Source organism: Thunnus albacares, chromosome 21 (assembly GCF_914725855.1).
Source record: "Thunnus albacares chromosome 21, fThuAlb1.1, whole genome shotgun sequence".
In the NCBI taxonomy this organism is placed as follows: domain Eukaryota; kingdom Metazoa; phylum Chordata; class Actinopteri; order Scombriformes; family Scombridae; genus Thunnus; species Thunnus albacares.
The window spans coordinates 12,551,153-12,559,641 of record NC_058126.1 but is presented as its reverse complement, the minus strand read 5'-3'; the positions used below and the strand labels follow the sequence as shown (position 1 = coordinate 12,559,641).

At 38.0% G+C, this 8,489-nt stretch overlaps 1 protein-coding gene across 1 annotated transcript; it reads left to right on the top strand.

The window, feature by feature from the left end:
- On the top strand, positions 1 to 5,712 carry slc22a13b (solute carrier family 22 member 13b). The gene is made up of 10 exons (XM_044339876.1): positions 1 to 496; positions 928 to 1,031; positions 1,560 to 1,714; positions 3,205 to 3,376; positions 3,473 to 3,593; positions 3,690 to 3,784; positions 3,876 to 4,090; positions 4,181 to 4,289; positions 4,409 to 4,603; positions 4,687 to 5,712. The coding sequence occupies exons 1-10, from the start codon at positions 122 to 124 to the stop codon at positions 4,760 to 4,762; spliced, it is 1,617 nt and encodes a 538-aa protein (XP_044195811.1). The 5' UTR covers positions 1 to 121; the 3' UTR covers positions 4,763 to 5,712.
- Positions 5,713 to 8,489: the final 2,777 nt, after the last annotated feature.

The window sequence follows — 8,489 nt, the reverse complement described above, 5'->3', positions numbered from 1 at the left end:
GTGATTGTCAGTTTAAACATTAACTTACAAGAGGACAGTCAAGTTGACTGTCGGTCGACATTGCTGAAAGCTAGACATTTCTCTGTCCCACGCTGCACTCTGAGAACATTCACATACCAACATGAGCAACTTTGGGCAAATCCTGAAGGAGATTGGGGAGTTTGGTTTCTTTCAGAAACGCTTGGTGGCTGCATTATGCCTCACCAGCATATTTACCGCCTTCGATGTGATTAGCCAGGTGTTTACTGGCATGAACTTCCCAAATTACTGTAACACTGACTGGATCTTGGAACGTGGGCCAAACCTGACATATGAGAAACAAAGAAATCTCACAATCCCAGTGAACAAGGATGGAAAGTTTGAAAGCTGTAAAATGTTCACACCTGTGGATTTGGATTTGGAGACCATTGAGGCATATGGGATTAACACTACAACAGACTGCACTAATGGATCTATTTTTGAGGTGCCCAAAGGTTCCTTCAGCATTGTGACAGAGGTAAGAGATATTTATATATCCACTGAGGAGCACATTTAACTGTTCTACCAAGCCAGTAAAATGTAGTGCTGAGCAAAAATGACAAAATTAGTCTTTTAGTACTGATTCATTTAAAAAAAATGAAGTGTGGCAGCTCTTCTGTGTTGTGTAGCAGTTGTTCACTTTGACTTCTTGTACCTTCTGAGCTATTATACTGTTGTGACAATGCCCAGTAATGGCTTGTATACTAGCTGTACAGGCTGCTGTTCATACTTTAATTGTTCCTACATCTATTTCATTTAATGTACACCAATTACATTTAATTGTAATGATGGGATAATGAAAAATATTTAACTGAGTTACATCCTCATATAAGAAAACTGTTGGTCTGCTTTCTAGCAGCCACAAACAGATTCTGAAATCTGAAAATCCTCTTCCTTTTCCACTATCAGTTCGACTTGGTGTGTGACAGGAGCAGTCTGATTGAGGCATCTCAGTCCATCTACATGGCCGGTCTCCTGGTTGGAGCCTTGGTGTTGGGCCAGATGGCTGACAGGTATGAACTTACAACACATCAACATACTCAGTATTTTCTATTCTTTGAGAATTTTTGTGGTCTTTTACAGCACGAAGCATAATTAGAAATGGATTTGAATGTACTTAAATAATGACAAGTACAGAGGATAAAGTGTGGAGCCAGCCCTGGGTTCTGCAAACTTGAAAATGAGAAATTACGTTGGAATTTATTCACATTTTCCTCCTGAATTCATCTAAAAGCACTGCACATACTGTAACTTCCCCACATCTCATCCATTATTGGTTGCATTGTCCAGAAAATATCCTCCTGTAACTGTGTGTAATCTCCTGTTGGTAATATTACACAAGATTTTTTTTATTTTGTTTAATTCTAAAAATATTATACAGATTTTTTAAAGAAAGATAGATTGTGACCAAAATTCATTTGGCTGTACATATAGTATCTACACTGTGCTGAACCTTTAGGAGGGAAAAGCCATATACGGTACATCTTATATTCATACAAAACTCAAGTACCAATGTAACAGTTTTTCTCATCTCTTTGTAGGTTTGGGCGTCGCTTTGTGGTCCTGCTTTCACTCCTTCTCCTGATGTTGTTTGGTGTCGGCGCTGGTTTCTCACCCAACATCTATGTTTATATGGTTCTCAAATTTTTAGGTGGCATCTCAAATTCAGGCATTGTTGCTAATTCATTTGTGATTGGTAAGTACAATGTTCACAACTAAAACTCAATGCTACACTACTATGATGGTCTGTCGTATTTGCAGGTGGCATCATTGCTGTCTGCCTCAGTGTCCTTTTTGATACAACCCCTGCAGGGCATCAAAGTCAGGCATTTTTATATTCTAATCATGTGCTCTGCCAATGAAAGGCACCTGGTACCACCACCACAACATGGCCCTTGGCACCTATGTCCTATTGGACTCAAACTCAGCTTTATGGCATTTACTCGTGTTGTTTTCTCCTGACTAGATGCTCGCTTGTGTTGTATCAGCTCTCAGATGTACGTTGCTTTGGATAAAAATGTCTGCCAAATAAAATTGTAAATTGTGGTTTAAATAGTGGCTTTAAAGATGCAATGTGTAGAATTTAGTTACATCTAGAGGAACGGATTTGGCAGAAATGGAATATAATTTTCATATCTATGTTTTAATTAGTGTATAATTCCATGAAAATAAGAATTGTTGTGTTTTCGTTACGTTAGAATGAGCCCTTTATATCTACACAGGGAGTGGGTCCACCACCATGTTTCTACAGTAGCCCATAACAAACAAACCAAACACTGGCTCTAGAGAGGTCCTTTCGCATTTTTTGCGAGTTTCGCAGCAACTGCAGGTTCTCCTACACATTTAGAAGAGGAGGGTTACAATCTACAACCTCACCACTAAATGCCACTAAATCTTACACACTGGTCCTTTAACCACAAAACACAAACTTTAAGAATGGGCAAGAGTGTTATTGTGGCAGTGTGCAAATAGCAGTGTTTGCCCTAACTGTGCCCTGATGCATAATGCATTACATAATCATATCATAAAGCTGATTATTTCACACATACAATTTTTTTTTTTACAGTTTTGGAATAGACATCGTTCACCTAAATTAAAAGTAATACAAGCACCTTCAAATCAAAACAAGAAGCATCGAGGGCTGACCATATGTGTCGACATCTGCAGCTGAAACATATTACAAACTACAGGTCAATTGACCCTCATTTTAATTTTACTAATAACATGATATTTTGTCATCTTGCTGCGGCCCTACAGCAACATAAAGTGCCTGAGCTTCACAAGGCAAAGCTGCCTGCTGAGGGTGTTGTTTGTAAAATTTAAATGAAAGTTACTAATGGTTGATGCTTTGTCTTGCAATGCATTTCAGCCCCAAATGTCAACTCATACATTGACAATAAACCTGTGGGAACACGTCTGGCTCTTTGTTCAGCTTATTGATCTGATTGCATTTTTTTTTAGCACTGCCTTGAGTTAGATTGCAGATGTGTTATATTGTAATTAAAGCACTGAATGTATTACATTTATCTCATTTTTACCTTACAGAAGCATACATAAACAAAACTGGATTAAATTACTTATAAATAATAGTAATACATATTGAATTACATACACTTGCTATAGTTACAGAACATATCATAGGATAGTTGAAATGATGCCATTTTTGTCTATCTTATTGCTTCTTAGGTGGAGAGTGGAGTGATTCCTCCAGGTTTGCTTTCTGCACCATTATCTGTCACTCTTTTTTCCCTGTTGGACTGATGATGTTGTCTGGCATTGCCTATTTGATCCGGAACTGGAGGATCCTGCAGATGGTGCTCTTCAGCCCCGTTGTCCTCGTTTTAGGATTATTTTACTGGTCAGCAGCCTCTCGAGCCACTTTAGATGCGCATGTCCAACATTTTAGCATTAAAAAATTAAACTTAGTGCACATTTACATTTGTGTTCTGACTAGGATTCTCCCAGAATCAGCTCGCTGGCTTATTACCCAGGGCAGGAAGGAGGAGGCCATAAAGGAGGTCCGGAGGGCAGCAAGGGTGAATGGGAGGAAGGTACCTGAAGATCTGTTAGACAAGGTGAGCAGCAACAAAAACACATTTTTCTCTAAAATTAAACAGAAAAAACCCTAAAATCAATACACACCAACTAAAAAATGCACCTACATTGTTTAGCTGGTCGTTGATGGTACATCTAAAAGAGGAACCATGTTGGACATCTTCAGGATATCATATCTGAGAAAACGTGCTTTTGTACTGAGCTATCTCTGGTGAGTATTTATTTCAACCACAACCTGCTTCCACAACTACATCAATACTTTTGTGGTGGCACTGAGGTTATCTCTTCCAATCTATTGACAGGTTTGCAACCAGTCTGATGTACTATGGACTGAGCCTGAATGTTGGCAATTTTGGTCTGGATATCTACCTCACACAGTTCATCTTTGGCATGGTAGAACTTCCTGCACGCCTGGGTTGTTTGCCTTTTATACAGCACTTCGGGAGGAGAATATGTCAAACAGGGGCGCTATTGTTTGGAGGTGCTGCTTGCCTTGGGATCCTTGCTGTTCCAACTGGTAATTTACCCTTTTATATTAAAATGTATCCTCTCTAACAGACACATTTTGCACAAATAACTTCAATATGTGTGTCACTTTTCCCGTCAGATCTTCCTATAGTGGTAACGGTCATAGCTGTACTGGGGAAATTTGCCGCCACTGCTAGTTTCTCCATAGTCTATGTTTATACGGCTGAACTGTACCCTACCACTCTAAGGTAAGGTAGGTAATGTCCCAGCGGTAAAACTTATTATAATTAACTGATTGCAGAAAATAAAAAACTTTGTCATGTTTGCTAGTATGACATGTTATGACTTTGCTAAATGGTCCTTACAGGCAGAATGGTGTAGGTCTGAACTCCATGTTTGCTCGTGTGGCGGGCATCCTCGCTCCGTTGATCAGGCTCCTGGATGTCTACCATTACACCATCCCCATGCTGATATATGGCACTATCCCCATTGTTGCCGGGGGTGTCTGTTTGCTTCTGCCTGAGACCCTCAATGTCGAACTTCAGGACCACGCTGAACCCACGTGAGTTGATGAGCGCTTACTTACTTTGCTTAAAAGAAAATAAAATCAATTCTACATAATAATCTTCTTCTTTTTAATTGCAGGGAACCTGAAAGTGGAACTGTTGACATGGGATCCGTTAAGAAAGACGAAAAATCAGGGAACAACACAAAATTCTAGTTTATAACAGTGTGCTTGCTCTCAACTGATACAGCGATAACTTGTCAGTATGCAGTTACCTAAAATGGAAAGCTTCAACTGAATCACATTTTACTTATAAATTATTACATAAATATTTTAATTTTTGCTGTTAAAATCTGTTTGAATGTATATGTATATTTGCTCTGCACTTATTTGTTTCTTTTTCTGGTCTAAATGTAATTGCTGAATGATGTACAGTATTATTATGTCTTATTCTTCTCTCATGGATGAATAAGAGTGAGTTTTGATTGTAATGAGTCAACTGATATAATGTGAAACAGAAATGGGCACTTTGACATGTTGGAGTAGGCACAGGCCTAACAGATCATATCTAGTCAAAGTTCACCTCTGAGCTAAAAATTTGCACATCTACAATGTCTCTCAAATGTCTTAAAGCTGCACTAATCAATATTTTTATGTGAACAATGGGTCAACTGATTGTGTGTAATATGAAAGGTGTCATTCATAGTGATGAACCCACAGAGAAATAACACCTGACTCTGCACTTCCACTCCGCTCTATGGAGCATTTCAGCATCTTTTGGCTCATTGTTTTGGTTTTTGCAGTTTGCAACTTTGCAGTTTTAGTTCCTTTTCACCGCTTCTTCGGCGAAATCCACTGTACACTCCCTGCCTGGCACCAAACAGCAGACAGACAAAGTCAGCAACTAGCAGGTGAACATAGTGGAGCGTAAAGCACCTACAGACCGACATATGAACACGAGTCCAAATGAATGCTCAAATGTGACTCCCTGGAAGGAGATATTGATGCATCTTGTCTGTGTTTTTGATTGTATGTGAATATTTCATTTTGGAGTCTATGTTCCTTGTACGAGTGCATTCAGTCTCTTTTGTGTTATGTTCCTGTACCTTGTGATGTTTTGAAGTCAACTTTATTTATCAAAACTGATTAAAGCTGCTTTAAGCAGAGTTGTCTTTCATCTTGTGTTTGAAAATGGAGAGGTTACTGTTCTACAAACTGCAACTGCAACTTTTTTAGGGATGCAGAGTGCAGGGGTGGACAGTCATGAAGCACCTTTACTTGAATACTGTACTTAAGTACATTTTTGGAGTATCTGTACTTTACTTGAGTATACATTTCTTTTTTAAAACTTATGACTTTTACTCCGCTACATTTGAAAGACAAATATTGTACTTTTGACTACATTTCTATGAAGGTTCCCGATACTCATTACTTTGAATCATAGCTTTGAAGTCAGTGAATTCATTTTCTTTTCTTTTCTAAAATATGATAAGCCATATGCTGTGTTAGTCACAGGAGAAAAAACTATCACAGTAAACTACTCTTATGCTTTCAGTCAATTTCTAAGTGCTTTCTGAACCGTTCAATTTGAACCTGTCGGTGGTAATGATGACTACGGCAGATAAAGATAACGATTCCTTGCCAGTTCACCCATGGCCATATCTGAAATCCATGTTTCAGATTCTTGAAAAGAAGAGAGATTCATATTGTTTTTTGTTTTTTGTTTTTGTCTCACCTAAAGCAGTGTTGCTGTTGGGCAGTTATAAAGCTAGAGGTGTGTAACTGGGATTTTAAGGTAGGTTAGTTGTTTTATTTATTCTTTATTTTCTGAGGAAGCTGCATCTTCAGCAATCCCACTGTCTGCCTGATGCACACACACACACACACACACTGCAAGAGCTGTGTCAGAGCACTGCCATGCTTTTTTGTGGAGGTGGAGTGGAGTGTGTTAAATAAAAAATGAAAATGACAATGGCTCTCCTGTCGATTCAACTGTGTTTCAGGCATTTCTTCAGGCTTCAGGCTTTTTATTCTATAGGCTCTACAGGCAAGTCAATGCATTCAGTAAGTTGTTCCAGAGTCATTAGGTTCTGTAAATGCGTTGTGGCAACAATACAACAATGTGTTGACATTAAAAAGAAAATGTACTTTTGAAGACAGTTACTTTCACTTGTATTGGAGTAACATTTGACCAGGAGTATCTATACTTTGACTCAAGTAATGGAGTTGTGCACTTTGTCCACCACTGGCAGACTGAGAGCAAACGTGACGTACATTCCATGTTTATCTGTCTCCTGCTATGACGTACCCCTCACTTGTTTTCATGGAATTGAGTAACCCAATTAGAGCAGTACTCATTGAAGAATCTGTTTTCCGATGACAGTGCCAGTGCCATCTATACTGGTCACAGTCTTATATGCCAAAATGCACTTACAACGGCAGTTTTAAAAGTTATTTTGAAAAAAGAAAATCTGATATACCCCATATAACTATCCAGCCAAACATTATATTTAGCAGATGTGGAACATGGACTCAAACTGTCTTTTTGACAGTGTTAAAACCTGTGAAATAAATCTGAACCATATTGCAATTATTCCCCTCTATACTGAAAATGTAGGTCTTCCATATGATAATGTAGGCACACTCAAAAACACTGACACCACTTTTGCAAAATGAGGTGCAGGCGGTCTGTTAGCATTACAGCATTCCTTTTCCAGTGTATTCATTACCAAAACTGTAAGGGATCTCTATATGAATCTCCTTAGCAGACAAATTTATGTCACGTTATATGCTGACATACATATTTTGAAAGTTAATGAGGGAATTTTATTGGAAATGCTTTAAGGTTTCAGTGAACATTGCAGGTTTCCTCTTTTGACTACTGTATATATCCACATGACTGCACTCTGTGCTGTAACTCTTTATATGTTGGTATATACGACAGGCTTTTTCTCTATGTCTGGATTTTGCTTCTGAATCCATTTCTGAACTTTTCTGTCAGAAACCTTCAGATCTTCTGAACCCTTGTGTTCTGTAGATTTTGGACTTTTCTCTATGGTTGGCTTACATTTAAGGAATCCCCTTTTGAGATTCAAGATTCAGCCTAAAACATATTTTTGCTGTCTGATTTATTTTTAGTATATTATGTTTGTTGGTGTTAAATTTTATTGCTACATTAGTGCAGTCAAGGTGAGTAGAGTCACATATACTGTCATTATCTGTTATTAATCATTTATTATTTTGTTGCACATCTCAACTTTTATAATTGTTGGAGCCGTGACAACTATTGTTCCCTAATAAAACACTATTACAAGTGCCGTATCACATTTTGACAAGCAGAATGGTGTAGATCTAAACTCCACATGTGCTTCTGTGACGGGCGTCCTTGCACCACTGATCAGGTTCTATCATTACAATATCCCTATGCTGATATGCAGCCTTGTCTCTATAGCTGCTGGGGGTTTCTGTTTGCTACCGCCTGAAACCCTCAATGTTGAACTTCAGGACCATGTTGAATTCAAGTGAGTTATGAGTATAAAATAGTCTGTATAGCACTGAAAAAATATATAAAACTTAAGTGTCATATGATTTTAAGGACAAAATTCAGTAACTGTTAAGTATAACTAATTCTTTATAATATCTGTATAAAATCTGTTTTTAATTTCAGAAAATCAGTAAATGGGCCTACAGGAAACCAATGCTCGGCCCGACAAATGAATGAAGAGCAGAAGCTTTAATTTGTGCTGAAATCCTCATCACAAGTTTATAATTTCTCCTTTTCCTTACTTATTATCAAGTATAAAAGCTGTAAACTACAGTTTGTAGTTTTTATTACAGTTTAGGATGCAGGAATCAAAGTGATGGTGTTTTACAAATTGATCAATCCAAGTGTTCCTTTCCCAACATACAATATATACCACACATATATCATCATCATGGAAGG

Bases quoted from the DNA above. Each gene is read 5' to 3' on its own strand.
- slc22a13b (XM_044339876.1), top strand. From the start codon at position 122: ATGAGCAACTTTGGGCAAATCCTGAAGGAGATTGGGGAGTTTGGTTTC. The intron at 1,032-1,559 runs GTATGAACTTAC...ATCTCTTTGTAG, and splicing joins TTGGGCCAGATGGCTGACAG to GTTTGGGCGTCGCTTTGTGG. The intron at 1,715-3,204 runs GTAAGTACAATG...ATTGCTTCTTAG, and splicing joins TGCTAATTCATTTGTGATTG to GTGGAGAGTGGAGTGATTCC.